At 39.0% G+C, this 23,035-nt stretch overlaps 1 protein-coding gene across 2 annotated transcripts in view; it reads right to left on the bottom strand.

Annotated features, from left to right (window-relative positions):
• Nucleotides 1–20,807, bottom strand: part of LOC109062748 (phosphatase and actin regulator 3-like) — a 60,678-nt gene extending 39,871 nt beyond the window's left edge. The window contains exon 1 of one of the 2 annotated variants that reach the window (XM_042733488.1): nucleotides 20,296–20,807. In XM_042733488.1, coding sequence (XP_042589422.1) covers nucleotides 20,296–20,401 — 106 coding nt within the window. In that variant the 5' untranslated portion in view covers nucleotides 20,402–20,807. The remainder of the gene's footprint in view (nucleotides 1–20,295) is intronic. The other variant, XM_042733489.1, reaches the window with a different exon arrangement.
• Between the last annotated feature and the right edge of the window lie 2,228 nt (nucleotides 20,808–23,035).

The following is a 23,035-nucleotide window of genomic DNA, read 5'->3' as shown; positions in this document are numbered from 1 at the left end:
CCTGATCCCTGATTTATAAGATGTTTTGGGGCGTGTTCCTCATAGTAGAATGCAACATTGGAAAAAAGCAAAGCCACTGGAAGGCAAGCCTGCAAAAAGCCTCTCATAAATGTGTTTTTTTTTTTTTTTTTTTAAATAGCGTTTAACAAAATCGTATTTTTCAGGCTAGACCAGCCAATGCGCATGTTTGTCTCAGAACGCTGACTGTTTCTTTAGCAACCTTAGCTTGTAATGGCAGCTGCAGTGATGTGACTTTACCAATTAGCAATTGGCTCTTTTATTCAGGAGGCGGGACTATTCTGCCATATTGCACATCGCACTTTTTTCCATTCATAAGTAACATGAGTGCAGTGTCTTTGTATATCTGAAGTGTTTGTTTTTACCATAGACTGTATAAAAACATGGACGTAGTGTCCGTGACGTCACCCGTTGATTTCCGAAGTGCGTTTTTGAAGCCTTAAGTAGGCGGAGCCTGCTGTCGCCATCTTGCCAGTGCGTCACCGTGCGTCACTCCTGGATAACCAAAAATGGGGGGAGCTGATTTCTGAAGCCACGCCCACCTAGCTCAACAGCAGAGTCAGCAGCGGCAATCCACCTGTCACTCAAGTGGCCATGCCCTTAATTATGCAGAACTTTAAGGCTTAATATAATTTAAACGGATGAGTTATAAAAAAAAATTCACCTCCCTCACAGTTGTCATGAAGGGTAAAATTAGCGATATAGACCAAAATCATTTTTTGAACCAGGCTGTAAACTTTTTTCTGCTGTAAAGTTGCGCATTTTAACATGGGGAGTCTATGGGATTGACTCCCTTTTGCAGCCAGCCTCAAGCGGCCAGTCGATGAATTACAGTTTAAGTCACTTCCGTGTTGGCCTCATGAGAGAGAGCGGGAGGTTGCCGCTTGGTTTTTACCAACCAAGCTGTCTGGTTTGAACTACTCTTCAACATGTTGTTAACAGCACAGTTTCTTATTAGCATGATCATACTCTAAAGCAATAAATAGCTAACATGAGATCATGTGACTCTTCGATGATGGTGCACGCACGGTCCTTCACTCTGCTCACTTTGTCAAATATCCTACAATCATGATAGTAAATTTCAAACAACTCTCTATCTATTCCATCATGAGTACTTCAATGGTCAAGGATAATCGGAAAAGAGTGATTGCGCAATCGCCAATGAAGAAAAAAATCAAAGATTCCACCATCACCATCGCCATTGCTAACGGTTTCAAGCTAGCATTTAAAGAGCAGCAAAGTACTTTGGATTCGGTTGTGGCCTCGACAGTAAGAGATACGATAGAGTCTGTACTGACCCCGGTATTGAGTGACCTACATATGGACATACTAGTGACCAACAGTTCTGTAAAATAGCTAAAAGCAGAAGTTGAAAAGCTAGCCCTCGCGGTGAAACAGACACGTGACCTGGTCGATTCCGGTCAAGCAGCTGCACGTGAGGATAGGAGGACAGTCACGAACCTGAGAGAGCAGCTTGAACAACTTACTGATAAAGTGACGAACATGGAGGATATGAGCAGGAGAAATAACGTATGACTGGTGGGGTTACCAGAGGGGATCTTTCGTGTGCTTAGATGGCAAGGCAGATCCACAATCCTGAAGGGTGCAAGGCAGGCATACCCAGTGAAATATACACAGGATAATGTCATGCTGCTGTTTTTTCCTGACTTCAGTCCAGCCACGTCTGCCAGGAGAAGGAACCTCAAACCAGTCCTTAGGAAGATGACAGCACTGAGTCTGCAGCCGTTTCTCATCTATCCGGCGATAATTAACCTACGACACAACGATGAGCAGATGATGTTCAACTCTTCTCAGAAAGCGGAGGATTTTATCAGCTCACTGCCGCAGAAGAAGGCATCTTAACTGCCCAGGAGAGGAGAATAACAAGGTGGATATGGACACTTAAGTTTCTGCTGTGATCTTCTGTCCTGCAATCTTGTCTAGTGACTGATAAGCTTTGAAATCTTTTTTTGTAGCTAATGGAGAGAATGTTTGATTACTAGTTCTTGTCACTGTGGGCTTTTTGGGACATGTTTTGCGTTGTAGTGGATCAGTCACTTATCCAAACATTTTTCTGTGTTTTTTCATTTGTTTGAGGCAGACCTATATTCTCGGTAATGTGCGGTCTGCTTTGGTTCTTGTTCAAAGTTGTTTGTCGTTTCTTTCTCTGTGCTACTTTTATTTTATACAACAGACATTAATATCTTTATTTATTTCATTAGAATTTTAAAAGGATTGCTCACTCAGGTGGTTTGGCATATAGAGTTACTTTAAGGAGATCTCATTTTGTGCGGGATTGAACTGCGCCATCTTCTGGTTTACCATCTGTTTCCGTGATGTGTCGACTTGGGAGAAAGTGTGTTCTAACATCAATTTAAACTCTAAAAACTTGACTCATTGTCTTATATAATTCTTGATGTGATATACAGCCATTTCAAAGTTATTCATAGAGTTTAATATCTCCTTGCAAAAGATCCAAAATGAAACCAAATTACAACTGACACTTCTGTTATACCGCATCAGCAGGTACTTTTCTTCATATGGTTGGGGAGTGTCCTATTCTGATAATAATCTATGGACACATGTAAACTTTGTTTTATCCTCGTTATTACAAACTGATTATATGGTTATGCCAAGTTTATGTCTTATTAATGTACAGCGGCACAAATTGATGGGGCCGAGCTGGGCGCTGTTGATGTTTGGCAGTGTTCTTTTGCATTTGTGCATTTGTCAAAAATATAGCAGTTTCATTCTCTAGAAAAGTTTTTTTCTCTAGAATGTATATTTATTTATTTATTTATTACTTTTAATGATACAGAGCTAGAATATTGTTAGAGTCACATTCAGAATGATATTTTTCCAGCTGATGACAGTAATAATAATAATCCACCTGACTGTAATGAGCATTTAAAGTGGCAGACAGCAAAACCATAGCACATGCTTACAATTAACCGATTGTTACCATTAAAGTTATCATTCTTGGTATTAACTACATATCATGGAGAGTATTAATAAATTCCACCATTAGTATGAGTGTTAGCAATAGCTACGCTTGCTTTAGCAAGCACCATAAAATATGTAATGTAAAACAAACAATACAATAATTTGAAGCTTCATTTAGTGAAAGCCTATAATGGTCCATACATCACACACTGCTCTATGGTGAATCAATGCAATCAGAACAGTACACAATTTTTGTAGTTTAAAGGCTGATCAAAGAATCGTTGACGGAAATAAAATTGCATTTTCATATTTATATATGGCAGCATGTGGGTGATGGGATGGAGTGTCACTGCAATATTCACAATCCCCTTCCAGCTTATCTCTCCTTTGAAAAAAAAAAAAAACCTGCTAAAACAGCCATAACAAAATCATATATGTTTGTCTACAATTATTCATGCTGAATGTAGTAGCTATGCTGTGTATTACGCTCAACAATTAATGTCAGGCATTTATATAACAGCTCAGCAGTATTGCTATTGTATGTAAAATTTCTATAGAGAGCAGTGGATGCAATGCAGCATCGATGTCTCCAAGATGCCGGTGTGGTGCTGTCAGACAGAGCCCTGACAATGTAAAGCAGGTCAGCTGTTCATGTCTTACTAAACCAGCAGTGCAGAATCCAGGTCAAGCCTTCTAGTTACCGCAGCTAAAGCACAACCCAGGGTCAGAGCGCCGTTGCCATGACAACTCCTTCGGATGCTGCAGCGCAGCCCCTGCGAGGCGCAGCATCACTAATGGGGGTTGCTGGGTGGATGGGGAGGCTGTTGCCACGCAGTGCGACTAGAAACCCTCGAGAGCCAATCAGAGTCGAGCGGCACTGAACACACACCACACATCCCTCTATTTATAATTTCTAGATGTTGTTTTGAAGAATTTATCATGGGATGCTCAGAAGCCACTGGAGTGAAAACATAAACATCGCAATATAGAGACATATGCATGGAAAAATCGATGAGTAAACCCCATGCGATGAAACTATGCGGCTTTCCCAGAATTCTAAAGGTGATCTGGTGCTTTCCGTACTCCCTCTGTATGCTGCTTGAGTGTTTCATAACATCTGCACAAGACCTCTACAGCTATCAGACCGCGAGAAAATCAATCAAGAGGAAGTTCTTCAACAAGAGCCAACACAAAATGACTCTTGCCAAATCTTTCCCTTGACCATGAAAGCATGTGAAATGATTGTATGAATACGTGCACATGTACAGTTAAGTTGAATGATAATGTTTACTCTCTTTAACATAGTAATGCTTTTAAAATAAATGCACGCAGCAATCTGTTTGATGAAATATCCACAATTTTGACAACCACACTTAAATAAGAGCGTGTGGTTTATCTGTCAATCAGATGCAGGCAAGATGCATTCATTACTACAGCAACCGCAGGGTCCTGCAAGCGTTTTCTTTCAAAATAATCATTGGTTCAATTCACTGTAACAACAGAAACCATCACAGAAATTCTAAGGGTTTCCACTACAAATACCATTACAAACCATCAACTTTTAACCATTAAAACCATTAAAAATGCTTCCCTGTATTGTGTTTTGGGACATATTCCATTAGGATTTAGTGGTTTTAAAGAGCCACCAATAGAAGGTGACCAATTACCAATACAGAGGGACCATTACAGTTTCCATTCAAACCAATTCAAGTCCCATTATAACCAGTAAAACCATTAGAAATTCTGTGATAGTTTCTATTGTTTGTTGTTTTTTGAGTCATCATCGTGTAATTAATGTTTCTTGATACTGTCTTTTGATTAAAAGAAAAAAAAAACTCTTTATAAGCGTGCATTAATGCATTAAAATTACATCACAGAATGTTCCTGTAATCGGTTTAAAGTAGATCCCATTTTAATTTATTGATATATAGCTACAGTAGGCTAACAAGGTTCTGATATTTTGGAAGCATCAGCTTGGTGAATTCCTGAAGGGTCTTCAATTGCAATTGCAATAGTTAAAACACAATAAACACTGCAAGCTTTGATCCGAATGTGTTGGACATCACACACTCCATTCCTGCAGACGCTCAAGAGTTCAGGTGCTGCCGCTTCACTCAACATCTCACGGTGGAGTCTGTGAGTCACGATCAAAATGTGTGAGAACAAGGACAGCTGGACTTCGAATCTTCTCTGCTTCCTTATCACTGATGGGAAGCGAGCAGTCATTCCCGGGCATTCGAATTACGGTTAGAATAATCTATTCACAATGAAATAGTACGAAAATGTATCTTTGCAAGAATGTGACCTACATGCTGAAAATCTTTCACACACGAGAGAGGATGCTTATGTGAATGTGCACACAGATGATGACGGTTCAAACTCGCATGACATGAGAAATATTCACTGTGTTACAGCTATACTCAGTCTATCATATTTGTAAAGGCATCTTTAATTTTTAAAGTTATTTTTTTTTTTCATCACATTCCTTAAAGTTTTGGCTACAAAAACTATTACAGATTTCTAACCTTACTGCTCATGAAAAAAGACATACTTTAAGGGGTAAGCTATCACAAAAGCAACCTGCTATTAAAGGGAAACACTGTCAACATGTCGTTCCATGACTCTTTCTTTGCTTCTGTGGAGCACAACAGGGGGATTTTTAAAGAATATGCTAATATTTTAATTGTGTAGTTCACTGTTAAGTAACTGGTAAATGCTCAGCGGCTCTTCTTCTGGGTATTTTGAAAGCATTTCAGATAGCTTCCTTTTCATTACACATCTGGAGTCACACAGGATTAATTCTGAAAGCATGTTCAGAATGAGTTACTTTATTTCACACTCAGATGTCAGCTGCAGCTCCTTAGTGCCAAGATCGCATGTTTACATCATACTAATGCTAATTACACGTGTCATATGACTCTGAATTGCTGCTGAGAAAGGAATCATTCTGAATAGAGATTATGGCATTTTTTAAGATTAGAAATGAGAAATCTGGCCTCAGAAGAAGAAGAAAGAAAGAAAGTGTGATATGAATGTGAGTTAGATGGTGAGAAAGAATTAGAAATGAGAAATCTGGCCTTAGTAGAGGTTTGGAAAAGCATGAGTAAACGATGACAGAGTTTTCATTTTGTGTGTCCATCTGTCCCTGTTTAAATGACCATCATAACATTACCAACACAGCTATATTATTATAGCAAATAACAGTATGAGAGGCTGGTGGCGTTACAGGAAAAAGGTTTGTTTGCTTCCATCTCTTCATGAGCCTTCATGGGCTTGTTAACAAATTGGCAACACCAACTAGGTCATGATGTAAAATTGATTAGTTGTGGTCCATTTTTTTAAATGTTTCATCACATTGATCTGTGTCCATAATTGCCACATAATGGGAGTCCCATGGAATGAGTCTCCGCTGGACTGAGCACCATATCCGTTTGTTGATTGTGACAGCAGCTCAGAATCAAATCCTCTTCTTGAATTCACATAGTTCAGAACCAATAAGAATATGAACAATGAGTTAACTAGCGTCTGGACGTCCCCAGAGACTGCAGCGGTAAGTAATGCCGCATTAAAGAGAGAAAGTGTCTCTGAGGACTTGTAATGGAGATCAGTCAATATTTAGAAATATTGTATTACAGACATGATCGATTGCGGTCAGCGCAGCATAAATGCTGTTTAAAGTCTTCAGTGGTTGTCAGGCTCATGGGAGTGGAGTCAACAACATCAGAGCAGATACTAGGCACTAATCAAAGCATCAGACGTATACAACAGAATGTATCTACAACTGCAAAGTGCTTTATGATTGATTTTTCTCTGTGCTAAAACTGCACTTTGACCATATAGAATACAAAATATTTATGGCCAGGACTGTCAGCAGACACACAACAGCAATAGTCTTTGCATTTAACATTAAATATGCATAGGCATTGTGTTCATTGCTGCAAGCTGCTCTTCTTCTTCTTCTTCTTTTTCTTTTTCTTCCTGTCTTTCAGGCCTTGGGAATTCAGTCATGCTGAAGTCTTAGACATTGAAGGGATGAATATGGAAGAATTTGTGGCATGGTAATTTAAATAATGTCATCTACATGGATTTGCCTCGACTCACACGGGACACCAGAATGTGACTTTTTGCATCAGCAGTTCATTGCCTTTGAAACACAGCTTGAGCTTTGAGCAAAGTATTATTATTATTATTTTTCCAGAAAAATATATTTCCAGTATATTGATTTAATTAATGCACAAAGAAAAAGAAACATCTATGAACGTATCTGTCACGATCTCTAGCAGGAGTGCCCATGAGCTCCGCTAGAGGGCACCTCATCCTGTACCATTTACCACTCACCCTGGACTCCATTTCCCATAATCCTCTGCCTGGACACATCATCAATTGCAATCACCTGTCTTTCATCAGATCTCAGCTGTCTCACATTCGAAGGACTTTAAAATTAGCACACACACTCTCTGACTTTGCTGGTGATTGAATGTTTAGCCTCCAGTTGTCTTGCCTTCCTTGTTTCCTGGTTATTGTGTTTTGATCGTTTGCTGCCTGCCCTGACCATCGCTTGTTTATCTGGATTACTCTTTTGCCTTGCCTCTGCTGTTCCTGCCTGTTATAACCTTGCTCTCTTTTAATAAAGCCTGCAAATGGATCCCCACTCCGTTGTCACGCCTCCTTCATTACAGTACCAATGGAAGTCATTTTCAACTCAAAATGTTGCCATTAACAGGATGCAGCACAGCAGAAAAGGTTTTGCGTTTGTGTGTAGGTGCATCTGAAAGCGTTGAGTCATCCAGCATCATTCACCAGGCTTAACTCTACAGCAAAACAGCCTCATGTGTGCTTGTTTGTCTTGAATGTTTCTGAGTGGGAGGCTTATTGTTATTTTTAATGATAGAGACAGGAAAAGTAATTGTGATTTTAACTATCGACAAGCAATTAATTGGCTTATTATTAAAGGTAGAATAGGTGATTTCAGAGAGGCTAACAGCATAAGATTCCACCCTCCCAGCAAATCCCTCTCCAAAGCCACGCCTCCTCCAAAACACATGACCGCACACAGGCTGAGCAAACACACGATGAGAGATGGCATCAGTGCTGTCAGATTAGCTCATGTCTCATTCACAGTGAGAAAACATTACAGCATAAAGTGCAGAATATTACAATAATAACATCTTCCATTCTCACTCGTTCTGCAATAGCATAATGAACGCACTGAAAAGTATCATGTCTGCAGTACGCAAATACATATGTTAACAGGTAGGTAGGACAGCCTATTGTAATCCTTGGGCTGAGGGGTATGATTGGGTGAACATTTATGGTCCTATGCCTTCAACAGATGATATTAATACATATAAATGAATTTAGAGCACTTAATTTAGTGATTGCTTTCGGGTTGTGAAGAGACTTTCAGCCAGCACAACAAAAAAATATTCTGAACCAAATCACTTCTTGCCTTTAATTATATGTCTTTATACACTATTTTTGGGGGCTTAACGTTTTATTTATTTATTTATTTATTTATTTATTGTTTGTGTGTGTTTTATTCAGCAAGGATGCATTAAATTTAAATCAAAAGTGACAGTAAAGACATTTATAATGCCACTAAAGATTTCTATTTCAAATAAATGCTGCTCTTTTGAACTATTCATTCACCAAATAATCACATTTTCCACAAAGATATGAATATATATATATATATATATATATCTATCTATATATATATATATAGATATAGATATAGATATAGATATATATATATCTATATATATATATATATATATATATATAGATATATATATACACAATATATGTTTGTATAATTATTAGGCACGTTGATATTCTGATATATATATTTTTTTAAATATCATCAGAATATCAACCTGCCTAATAAGTATGCACGTGGAGTATATCAATGAAATATCAATGTTTTCAACATAATAATAATCAGAAATGTTTATTGAGCAGCAAATCAGCATATTAGAATGATTTCTGAAGGACCATGTGACACTGAAGACTGGAGTAATGATGCTGAAAATGCAGCTTTGACCACAGAAATTTAAATTGAATTTATTTTTTTTATTTATTTTTTTATTAAATAAATGCAGATTTGATGAGCATAAGAGCCTTCTTTCAAAAACATCTAAAAATATTACAGATATAATGAATTATATTATCACATTTTAAAACATCTTAAAAGCATAGAATCTTAAATCAGGCTAATAAAAAGGCCCCAGTAACCAGAGGCTCTATAGCCTCATATGTGGTAATGAGAAAGATCATAAGGGATTCCTCTGAGACAGATAAAACAGCCACAGGTGAGCATGAGAATGACTGATGCATCAGCCACTCCATTCACTTCCACAGGGCCAATCTCTTCTGAGCTGTGCAGACGCCTCGCAGAGAAAGAGAACAGGAGTTACAAAACTGCACTTATGAAATCTTTATATGCCACTGCAGTGCTGTGCTTCAGCAAACCATTAACACACAGATGCATTCAAGGTGGGCTCTTGTAACTGAAACGCCTGATTCTGACAATATATAAAATATGGTATGGATATAATTCATTCTGTGAATAATTCGAAACTCCACACAGCATGCTTGAAGTGCACACAACTCATTTTGGCTCCAGAAGGATTTAGGAAGAATCACGCTGAAGGTACTTGACACCACAGTAAAAGTAATCAAATCTTAGCAGTCTGTGAGGAAAACAACTGCAGACGAGACCATACTGCAAGCACCTATTCAGCAGCTAAACGAACAATCACACTCCCTGAAGATGTGCAGATGTCTTAAAGAGTTGCAAGACTCAGCAGAGGAAAATAAGGAATACTCTCAGTTCTTGTCAGGAAACTAAAGGAAGCTCTCTATCTAATTACAGCACAACTGAGATGCACACCACTGGCATATTGTAAACAAAAACTAAATCTATGCAGAGTGTGGCATATGCATTTGAGATCCAATCAACAGCCACATTTACACGGACACTTTTTATTTCCATCAGAATGAAATCATTCCGACTGATGAATCTGAACGTTCATGTATACACGTTAAAATTAAGCAACTGGGTTGATGTGAAAAGATATATATGTCACAAGCTTCAGATCAGATTTAATCTTTGGACATGCACACACTGCATGAATATACAGAGTTCCCCAAGCAGTTTCGGCCCAGAACCGGCCCACATCTGGCCCGCAAGAAATCCATGCGGGCCAGATGTGGGCCGGTTCTGGGCCAAAACTGCTTGCTGTCTGAGTTGCTAGTCTAGTCAAAAATAGCTAATCCAAAACAGGTTCAAATGTTGCCTTTCAAAATTCTTGTTTAAAGCCAAAACAAGAGTACAAAATAATAATGCCTGGATTCACAACATTAGCCGTGCCAGCGTAGACCGTTTTGAAGCCAAAGTCTACTAGTCTTGCCAATGCACAATGTCTGTTTTCAAATATTTTTTGTGACTGACTGAAAGTATTTTATTTTTTAAAACTTTTTTAATTGCATCAGCCTGCATATAATGGCATTGTATTATCAATCAACTAACTTTACAAAAGCTATAGTGGTCAACCATACACCAGTGGCGGCTCGTCAGGGGAGACTTTGAGGTGAAAATGGGAGGAGGACTATTTAATGTTAATAAAATCCACAATTAATTTCAGTTCATGTCTCAAAATGTGTATTTTTTGTTTGTAATGTCACCGTTGTAATACCATAAAATGTTAATGAAGTTGGAAAGTGCTGCATTTCTATCGCCAATGTGCTGAATCTGGTGTGCATCTTGAGACAAAACAATGAATCTTTTAAGATCAGTCAGTGCCAGTTACTTTCAGTTAAAACAGCCCAAACATGCATTTTAGTCTGGGACTAGGCTTAAGCCTTGTTTATTAAACCGGAGGGTAGTGTGCTTCACATCTTTAGAGTATGTTAAAAATGCAATTGAAGATATTATATTAATCAAATAAAAGGTCTTTTGTGTACTTATAAAGAGATACTTTCATGAATATTGTTTCTTAACACTTTAGTACACCAAGTACACTTTTAAGGTGTGCTTTGTAATAAAGCAAAATTTAAAGTTGTACCTTAAAATACATTTTAAATCATGTTTCAATAATCTTTCTTTTGCTTTAATGAAGTACACTTATTTCAGTGTGTTGACTAACATACTAGAATCGAGTGTGTTTTTAATATTGCAATTAAAGTTTTATATATTTTACATGTACTAAATTGCAGCTTCATCATGTGTTCATCAAATGTCTAACTATATATTTAAATACATTAGAAATGACATTGAAGTATATTGTAGTTTATGGCAATTGCTTGTGAATACATTCAGCAGTACACTTTAACCATACTTCAAAGACAATATAGTTACGAATTTACACATGCACTTAAGTGTAATGTAAGTCCTAAATCACTCTTATTATTTGCATTTAATATAAATTTCAGCAGATACATTTTCACTCAAATGTAAATAATATTCAGTTAAGTGTCCAAAAACATTACATACAGTTTGCACTTATATACTTATAAGTGGATTATTTCCATAACAAATAATCCTTTTAAAAGTATGCAGAAGTGTAATTAATTTTCACAAGAGTAATCAAGTTTGAACATGTTTACTCTGTAAAACAGTTGGATTTTCAGAGTGGATTTTGCTATTGAATATGGGAAATCCTGATAGTTGAGGCCATAAAAATGGCTTATATATGTTGTTGTTTAAATTAGAGTGCAATCACGGGGGACTGACGATCCTGACTCATGACCTCTCTGAGTGTGTTGTTTTTCTCTCAATCCCTCGTTCTCACACTTCCTTTGATGTGTGGGTGAGCGGCAGCTACATCCGTCCTGCTGGGCATCAGCATGCTGCCCTAATTACCGCCCAAAGTGAGGGAAAAGCTCTCCGTTCCACATGCAGAACATCCTGCATTTATATGCTGTATGGCTTAACATATTCATTATGATTTTATTTTCTCTCTGATTGGCATGTTGAGATCTAGGCAGCATATAGCATATAGCAAGATGTCATAGAGTTTGTGGAGGATCAGGTGGGCGTGTTTTTTCAATGTGCATATTTTGGTGTTATTCAGTTCTGCAAGCATTTAGGTCAAAGCGTGAATCATTCATAAAGACACTTGCAGCAGTCAGGAGTGCATGGATGGCTCTTAGCTGCACTCCCTTAGGGACGTTTCAGATTAGCACGGCATGGAAATAAAAAAGCAAAACATAGGATTGAACGACATATGGGGCTCCCTGTGGAGGTCAGTAAACCCAACCCCCAAACACACATGACCTTATGGGATATTCTGTGGTTCACAACTGGTCTGAACTCAGGACACAATACAGGAACAAAACTGTAAACAAAGATACCCTTCAAATGAGACTCTAGTGAATGAATGAATTCAAGAACAGTAGAACAATGGTGATTACCAATCCAATTATTTATTTATTTTTTAATAAATCAGATTCGTAAAACTATAGTCTGTATTATTTGTTCATGAAATCGACTTATCTGGTCCTCCAGTTCACTGCCGTGGATATCAGCTCACTGGAGAGGAAAATGATCTTCAATTTCAAGTCTGTTCAGCACAACAATACATCATATGACTTTGGAAGAATTGGAATATAGTGCATATAGCGTACAAGTCATATAGACTACTTTTAGTCCTTATTGGGGTGCTTTTGCATCCATTTTTGGAGCTTGAACACTTTAGTCCCCATTACATGGAAACGAGTGACTATAGTATAAAGAAATTATATGTTCCACCCAATAAAGTAAAATACATTTGTCCATGGCTTTCGAGGATGAGGCCATGTCAGGCGATCAGTCCATGTTGCCTAATTTGGCTCACTTCTACCTGACAGATGAATTTGCAGATTGAATGAGTTCTCAACATCGACAACAGAAGATATCAAAAGCATTTTCTCCTCCCTTTTGTGATAAGCCAGTTTATTTTCTCTCCTGATTCAGACCAGCCCACTTTTACACTGGAGGAAGAGTTATTATGGTTCTTAATGATGGATTTGTTTCTTCCAAACAAACAGCTATTGTCTTCTCAAGATAGTAATTGATGGACTGGATTGGTGTGGATTACTGTGATGTTTTTCTCAGCTGTTTGGACCTTAATTCTGACGGCACCCATTCACTGTAATGTTAAATTCCTCCAAATCTGTTCTCATGAACAAACAAACTCATCTACATCTTGGACGGCCTGAGGGTGAGAACATTTTCAGCAAATTTTCATTTTGGGGTGAATTATTTCTTTAATAGAACGAATTGGCATGCCACTTTATATCATAACCCACTGTTCTGGTTTGTTTTGCATCCTTTGATTTATGCTGATTGGTGTGCATCCAAAGAAAAGAGTAGTTGCATTACATGCCAGTTTTTTCGCCAAGAGCTGTTGACGTCTGAGCTAATCTGCTCTCTGGCGGCGTGTGCAAATGCCGATTTAATGAAGTGTGGAGCGTCTTGAGTGATGGCTACAGTTCATAATCTCTTTGCTCTCTCAAGCCTGCTTTTGCAAACTGGTCAGTGCAAAACAAACACTCCCACTTTCTCTTTCAAGCTCCAGCTAGCTTCAAGCAGAGGTCCTGCCTTCCAATGTCAATCATCCAAACCATCCAATGGGAGTGAGGCGTGTCAGAGCCCTGGGATTCGATTGGCTGACAGTGAGTGGTGCTTTTCTTATAAAGTCAGGGACATCTCTGCATGGCACGGAGCGAGAGGGGAGCCGGAGAAGTCAGTAACAGGAGTTTGACTACAAGGGTGTGTATTCAGTTTTATAAACGCTGCTGTCAGCGTGACCGATTACAACTATTCCAGAGCGAACTCAGAGGAGAACAGAGCCCTGAATGAGCTCACAGTGTGATGCAGCAAAACACTGCACCTAAAGCTCAGACTTTCAACCGTCATTTACTCTATGAAGACCAAAAGAATAATCAAATTTCCAATCATATTTAAATGATTTTAATTGATGGAAAACTTCTTAAAATTCTAGTATTTTAGGATTAGTATTGGCTAACCACAATTTGAGAATATTTCTGTTCTGCCGGTTTGATTTTATTTATTTCAGGAGTGCAGCATAAAGATGAGCTGAAGCTAAAGGTTCATTCATAGTAACAATGATAAATATAACAATAGTTAATAATTACCACACAGATATCAGATGCATTTGAATCAATAGAATTAGAATGAAAAACTATAAATAAAACTATTATAAAACTATAATTAATATAATCAATTAACTATTTAATAGTATTAGGGATGTCTGACAAGTAATATGAAAATATCAAAAGGTCTTTTATGAGAAACATCATTTGATTGTTGAGAAATTTTGGTAAACATAGCTTTTTATGAATAGATTTAGTTAACTGATTCAATAAGAAAATTTGTCAGGGAGTGACTTTATTTTGTTCACTTTTTATTAGGTGAAACAAAATGCAACACTAATCAATAATGAAGATTCCAGGCAATCCTAAATTACATTTATTTTGAAAATATTTACCATGATCTTGGCACGTTAATAAAAGCACAGCAAGTTTAATGCAATATTAATCACGTTTTTAATAGATCATGTTTTTTTGTGAAATTCTACACACACACACACACACACACACACACACACACACACACACACACACACACACACACACACACACACACACACACACACACACACACACAACATAGTGTAGGATTTACTTTGTAACAGTTTTCACTCAGAGATGTCTAATACATTTCACAAATAATTACAAAGAAACCGCAAGTAACACATTTATTTAAACATGAAATTAGAAAGAGTGAAATTGTATTTTCTTGTAAAACATACTCCACTAATCTTTACAACTTTAGTATTATATAATGACCCAGCTCTAATGCCACATTTCAACACTGGTCCTGTATGGCTCTTTCCCTCAAAGCTCTGCGCATACAGTAGGTCGCATGAGACTGAAGGGACATCGCTGACCTTGGGCAGAACTTGCCCAAAGCGCAGCACACCGTATACCTGCTGTCGGCCAGGTGGCCATGTAACCATTGTCTTGACATCATACACTAGTCACAGACCGACTGCAGTGCCACTGGATGAGAACCAAACGTGCTTGTAATCCCCTCACAAGCCACCAGAACTGTCTTATTCCATTACATAATACTAAAATTCCTCAGAAGTCTGAGCATACGGTCTTGTTTTGGGATGCACTAAGGACTTCTGTGGGTTTCCACAGTGTAAACAAACTCGATTAATTGTTGTCTCAGCAGTGCTTAGACTTCCACACAGGCTGTGTAGAAATGCTGTACTCCTGCAGATCCATTTGGCAGGGCCTCTCTTAACCTCACTCTTTAGCACCATTTTCTCAGTCCTCAGGGGAACAGGCAGGCAGATGCCTTTTTTTAGACCTCCTCGTTTTTCCAAAACTTCCCAGCGTGCCTCAAATAATGTCACAGGACTCTCATTTATTATGTCCTGTCTCCTATACACAGTTTTAAGAACAGAGGTCAGAACATATTATAATGCGTACAGGACAATGAATGCAGAGTCCTTGCAGTAAAGTCATTATCACAAATTACAACCATGTGCCATGTGAGGATGACTTGTAACATCCTGAAGGGGTTCATGCACATGGTTAATTACCCCCCCAAAATAAATAAATAAATGCATGGGTTTGAGTCTAATTGGGAAACAATTCATTTTCTTTCACTTTTTTAAAGCGCTACCATTATTTCCTGCTGCTACTAAATTATAGAAATGATATTTAGCTGAGCTGTGAGTTTGCAGTCTGAGAGAGAAAATACCAGACTGTGTGAAACAATAACAAGACAATAGCCCAAAAATACATCTTTAAATTGTGTTATTATCTCTGATTGCATGTAACAACAACAAAAATACAGCAAGAAGCGTAGAGCAATTTGCCAAAGAGTCCGAAATGGTTATTTGTAATGGATCAGTCAATAAGTTTCAGGAATCGTTACAGGGATAGTTCACCCAAAATTGAAAATTACCCCATGATTTACTCACCCTCAAGCCATCCTAGGTCTATATGACTTTCTTCTTTCCGATGAATACAATCAGAGTTATATTAAAACAAAATTAGGTTCTTCCAACATTTATAATAGCAGTGAATGGTGGTCAAGATTTTGAGGCAAAATAAAGAGCATCCATCCATCATAAAAAGTACTCCACGTGGCTCCAGATTGTTTCCCTGAACAATCTGAGCTAGATTTGCTCATTTTAAGATTCCCATTACCATCCTATCCATGCACTATTATAATTGCACTCAAGATTTCTTACCCACTTCTATCTCTGCTTGAAGTTCACATTTATGTTAGAACAGCTAAAGAAACAAACATCAGCTGCTCAGGCCCACATAAAATCTGTGTGTGCATGCAGAACTCCAGAGAAAGCTCCTCAGACTTCAGCAGAATTAGAACGCAGCTCATTCACAGTTCCCTCTCCCTTGCATGTTCAATATGTAAGTGTTTGGACTGATTTGATTATACTTTCAGACGGTTTGAAGGAAATGGATCTGGCAAGAGGTCTGTAACAGCTCTGCCATGGGTGTCGTCCTCAACCTCAACACTAGTGCAGTACAGGCAAGACTCTTTGAAGAGCTCCTCCTGCAAGCTCTGGATTAAACACTGCTCTGAATATTCACTGCAAAAATCCTACACTGGCTAAATATAGATGGCTGTTTAATAAGACATGAATACAAATGAGGTGAGTGTGTGTGTGGGGGGGGGGGGCATTTAACTGGAACATTTAAGAGTCTTATCCAATGAAAATAAGAGATAATCGTGGGTAAAAAGTGGGGTAGTATTTGATATATAAGCACAACTGATCCAACAGGTTCCTGATGATTAGAAGAGGACGCTAATCCAGCTCATCCGCCTTCTCCCCGCTCCTGCTCATCCTTTGTATGGACACAGCCATGGCAGACATCCAGGTGCCTCAGCCCTGGTCATATCTATTCGCCGATGATATTTTTCAACCTGATGAATCCCGCTGTGGGCTTGAAAAACAAGTGCAAGTTCGGAGCAAGAGGCTGGACGTTCACAGATTGCACCTCAATATCAAGAAGACTGAGTACATGGAGTGCTGGCTCCAGACCGATTGGACAATCAGAGTAAAGCCCAAGACACACTGCATAATTTTCGTCTGTCCCAGATGAAAGACTGGCATCGTGAAACAATCTTGGCAATTTCTGTGATCGTGGCTCCTAATCGGTGGTCCTATGTCGTACAGTGGTCACGGTCTTGTAACTAAAGATACTACGATCATTTTCTGACAATGTCAGAAATTCAGCATGATCATTGCACAGTGTGTTTGCTGATACCCACGTTTATTGACCAGCCAATAAAAATGCGACATGAAACAACACAACATGGCGCTAAATCTTTTTTCTTCCTCTTTCACTGCTTCTACTTTTTTACAGCACACATAAAACCTCTAACTGCCAAAGTGTGATTCATCATGCTCTTTTTGTTTACCACTAGAGCATGCTGATGACGATTTATTCTTCTATAGAAGCATGCGTCATAACCTATGGATCAATAGATTTCATCATCGTACAGTCTGCATGCATGTCGTACTCAAGTTTATTAGACCCATGTCGCACAGTGTGAGTTGCAATGATCTTATAGGATTGCAAAAATCATGCAGGCTTTAGAGGGCAGCCACTGAACAAGGTCACTGAATTTAAATATCTCGGTTCGCTCATCAGGAGTGACGGTGACTCACAAGGGACTTATTTTATGTCGTAGAATAAAGCATGAAAATATCTTGAGGTTTAACCAAAAACTCATAGCACTAAAATGCGAACCCATTTCAGGGTTTTGGCCTACAACAATACATCATCCCTATAGCTCTATATTAAATAGACAAATCATTACAATATGACATTAGCCAGATTATCAATTCAGTCAGTGGAAATTACAGTTCATGGCCCATATGAAATGTTGCTTCGGCAGCCGATGAGTCAGTCTCTACATCCTGTCCAGTGAACAATACACAGCTAGTTTAAAAGACCCTTCAGTGGCTTGCTGCTGCCCACCACAGTGTGGAGGAAGGGCTCTTAATACTCAACAATACTGCGCTGACTAGTTGGGAGAACGTGTGACTAAGGGGTCAGTGGTTAGCTAGTGTGGGCAACATCTGTGCAGACAGATTCCCTCTTCAACCCTAAACAATCTCTGTCTGTTTGGACCGTAATATGTAAATGTGGCCCAAACATTCATGCATCTTCTGCACAGCTGATGCTCTCTCTAGTTTCCAGTGTTCCTCCTGTACAGTATCTGTTTATCTCTGTCTTTTCGAATGAGGGCTTTGGCTCTGTTTCTCAAGAGGCGAGATCAAAGCCGCAGTGGGTGTGCAGCAGGGATGAAAGGCTTGGTCCTCACCAGTGAAAGAGACAAGAAAGCTTGGCCAGTGGCATCACTGCCATGTCGCATTTTGTTATGCAGCATGCTGCCAATATTCTGATGTGCACTGAGATGTGATTATATGGACTGAAGAAATCTTCTCATAATCTGAAAAAGCACATATTGTCAAGTACGTTTGGTCTTGGTCTTATTCAGTCACTACAGATAAATTGTATGGTCTGTATGATCTGCTCTGAATCATCCTTTTCATGACATGGACTCAACCTACTCATGACCTGGACTCAGTCTTGTGAAAAAGCGAGTGATTGAAAGATGGGTCACCTCAAATTTAAGGGGCTGGTCAATCTAAAATGGGTCAAAATAATAATAGACAGATATTTTCAAGGAATTACACAGCTGTATTTCTGCTGTTTCATCACCACTAAATGTCAAATAAAACTCTGACTATCTTTCAAAGATTTATACTTTGCATTATTCAAAGCACCTCATGGTGCATTCAAGGCATGGATTTAACAGTATGTGTCTATCCTGTCAAACATGACCATTGCAAGTGCCATGCTGCACACTGTAAAAGTAAATTTTATTAACATCTTTTATTGGTGTAACATAATTAGGTAGTCAGGTTGAGTCAGTCATACTGGATAATAATTTTGACTTCAATAAAACCAGTATTTAGATCGTTCCACATGAAATACATGTTGATAAAACACTTTTTTACATCTGCTGAGCCACAGAAGTTCATTTGTGGAGATTTGAAATAAAATCATGTTTTAAAAATGATTATTAAAACAATTATTTGAAATGTACTTCTCAGTAACTTCTTTTGCAAAATGTAATATTGTAATGCAATATGCAAAAAAAACTTCCCTCAACCATGGTTAAGTTAAATCAACTTCATATAATAAACCACAATCAACATAAAGCCCTCTAACAGACATACCTGTATTAGTTACAAGAGGATATAAATTTTGACGAGTAGCTACATACGCTGATTATACTGCAGTATCCAGTACTCTAACATACCACATCATTTGGGAAAGTGTGCATCAGTTAATTAAGCAGCAATGTAAACATGTATTATGCCATTGATATGTGACTGGGCTGGTGTGATTAGCTCCAAATCCAAGGATAAACGCTCACCACCTGTCTGTGTCCAAACAAAGAGCTTTTCACACATTTCAATCACTAATCCCACATTAGCCTTCCAGGGTCAGGGAGTTTCCACATGCTAAAGGAAAGTGATGCAGAAGTACGTTTAGAAATAATAATATCACAAATCTCAGAGATAAACACAAACGAATAAATGTTTATTGCGGCAGATACAAATACATTTGCACCACTACAGAACTAGTCAGAAGCAACAACTGCTGATACTGACAGCTGCTTTCTCACATACCCCTAACAGGAAGGATCTTTGTGATAGATTGGGCCTGTCTCAGCTAATTGTATTTATCCCCTCTAATGAAGCCATTACCAACACTTTGCTACAACTTGAAGTAATGAAGGCTCATCCTTCATTTAGTCATCCAGGATGAATCACAATCTAGTGCATATTACTCAATGCAAGTAAAGGTCAGTAAAATCACAGCTGTAATCAGCAGCGTGTGCTGCTGGGCAAATGCAGAGGACACTGAAGGTGAAAAGACTGGGCGAACGAAGGCTTTTAACGTCTAAATACTAAAACGAGCTCACCATGCTGGACATTTCAGGATATGTAACCCAAAGCATCCATCGGTCATGGGGAAGCCCGTGCAGCGCGTCACAGCTGCATCAGCACCAGCACTGAACACAGCTAAGATGAACAGCACAGTCTACATGCCACTGATGCATTTCATTAACAACTAACACCAGTGGGCAAAGCATCAGTGTTTCTCGATTTCTCCTTTCTGGGTGGCTGCTCCTAACTATCCCTCCGCCATGGTAAAATCAGATATCTCTGCGGTTTCCCTGTGCATAGCGTCTGTATCACTCACCTGTGCTGTTCGTGTGAACGACACGGGTGTCGATGAGGATGCTCGGGTCACTTTGAGATCTTCCTCTCTGCACAACGCAATCCTCGGATCCATCTGATGTGGCCATGGAGATGAGAGCAGACGGTGGAGCACAGAGAAGCCGATCTGCGCGTGTGGATGTGAGCAGCGAGCGTGCTGCGGCGATGGACGTGATTCAGTTTGACAGCTACAGCAGCGCTGGAGGAGGAGAGCAGTGCGCGTGCCCTGACTGAGGCGCATCTGGCCACGAGATCGGGGTTTCACTTGCATTCACTTGCATTATTATTAATTTGATGAAACGTGTCATTGGTGATGGGTGATTTAATGTGTGAGCGAACATAAAGTCTTCGTGGGTTTTACAGTAGGCTATTAATAATCGTCGTCATATGTCATGCAATCAGCGTTATCTGGAACAGATTGAAGAGAAGAGTGTTACAGTGATTTGTCAGAGGAGTTAAAGAATTGTCAGCCTGTGACGCCCTCTTGTGGGATCTTTATGACAGTGGAGGAAGTGACAGAATCCATCAGATCATACTGACTCAAAAATGTTTTGGCAGATTAAAAGTCAGAGGTTTTTACATTTTCTCCTCCCACCAAAACACAACACACAAGGCAAAATGTTGTGAGATCTGCCCTTCACACAGATACAGTACAGATGGCTGAACGCGGCAGTGAATCTCGAGTGGATATTGTAGCACACCATGCGTCTAAGTCATGTGAAGCTGACCTCAGAAATGTTCTGGTTACAAGTGTTTTGAATTTAGACAGTTACAGGTAAACAAATCAAAATATAACGACTATATTACAACAGGAATCTGAATGAGTTGTTTAGTATTGGAAGCCCTTTCACACTAACAAAAAGTGGCATGATTTTCTGTCTCACAGAGGACACATCACTGGGTTCGGGGGCCAGATTGTTGGACAGGCTCTTGTAGCTGTCAGTGATCATCTCTGTGCTACTTCACTGCTCTGCTACTTTGTGAGAGCAGGTCAATTCTCTAATTACATAAAAAGTTTTTCTTTTTTTAAAAAAAAGGGTATCCCTGCACAACCGGAGGCTGCAGTTTCAGGACCACAAATGTGGACCCTATATTTATTATTATTATTATTATTATTATTTAGTGTATGTATGTAGCAGCTCATACTATTTTTATAGCATTTGCTATTCAAATCTAAAGGCTATTTAATCATTTTTTAAGGAAACATAGTTGATTAAATTTTTTTTTTCAACTGCTTACACACAAAATCTTTAGTTGTCACACAGTTTCTGAAAACTGAAACCCAAACACCAGAAGCACACACCAAATCTGCAAAACTGTACACTAATTCTATATATACAGGTGCTGGTCATATAATTAGAATATCATCAAAAAGTTGATTTATTTCACTTAAATTCAAGTGCTCCAGTTAGCTTATTTTTTTATTTATTCATTTCAAAAAGTGTGATTTGTTTGATATATTTTTTTCTTTTATTTTTGATGGTTATAACTGACAACTAAGGAAAATCCCAAATTCAGTATCTCAGAAAATTAGAATATTGTGAAAAGGTTCAATATTGAAGAGACACCTGGTGCCACACTCTAATCAGCTGAAAAAAATTAACTCAAAACACCTGCAAAGGCCTTTAAATGCTCTCTCAGGTCTAGTTCTGTAGGCTACACAATCATGGGGAAGACTGCTGACTTGACAGTTGTCCAAAAGACAAACCATTGACACCTTGCACAAGGAGGGCAAGACACAAAAGGTCATTGCCAAAAGAGGCTGGCTGTTCACAGAGCTCTGTGTCCAAGCACATTAATAGAGAGGCGAAGGGAAGGAAAAGATGTGATAGAAAAAAGAGTACAAGCAATAGGGATAACCATGCCCTGGAGAGGATTGTGAAACAAAACCCATTCAAAAATGTGGGGGAGATTCACAAAAGAGTGGACTGCAGCTGGAGCCAGTGCTTCAAGAACCACTACGCACAGACGTATGCAAGACATGGGTTTCAGCTGTCGCATTCCTTGTGTGTCAAGCCACTCTTGAACAACAGACAGCATCAGAAGCGTCTCCGTCTTCAAAAAGGACTGGACTGCTGCTGAGTGGTCCAAAGTTATTGTTCTCTGATGGAAGTCAATTTGCATTTCCTTTGGATATCAGGGTCCCAGAGTCTGGAGGAAGAGAGGAGAGGCACACACAATCCACATTTCTTGAGTCCAGTGTAAAGTTTCCCACAGTCAGTGATGGTTTTGGGGTGCCATGTCAATCTGCTGGTGTTGGTCCACTGTGTTTTCTGAGGTCCAAGGTCAACACAGCCGTATACCCAGGAAGTTTTAGAGCACTTCATGCTTCCTGCTGTTGACCAACTTTATGGAGATGCAGATTTCATTTTCCAACAGGACTTGGCACCTGCACAAAGTGCCAAAGCTTCCAGTACCTGGTTTAAGGACTATGGTATCCCTGTTCTTAATTGGCCAGCAAACTCGCCTGACCTTAACCCCATAGAAAATCTATGGGGTATTGGGGAGAGGAAGATGTGATATGCCAGACCCAAGAATGCAGAAGAGCTGAAGGCCACTATCAGAGCAACCTGGGCTCTCATAACACCTGAGTAGTGCCACAGACTGATCGACTCCATGCCACGCCGCATTGCTGCAGTAATTCAGGCAAAAGGAGTCCCAACTAAATACAGAATGCTGTACATGCTCATACTTTTCAGTTGGCCAAGATTTCTAAAAATCCT

The sequence above is a fragment of the Cyprinus carpio genome, chromosome B11 (assembly GCF_018340385.1).
Source record: "Cyprinus carpio isolate SPL01 chromosome B11, ASM1834038v1, whole genome shotgun sequence".
Taxonomy (NCBI): domain Eukaryota; kingdom Metazoa; phylum Chordata; class Actinopteri; order Cypriniformes; family Cyprinidae; genus Cyprinus; species Cyprinus carpio.
This window is presented reverse-complemented; position numbering and strand designations above follow the sequence as displayed.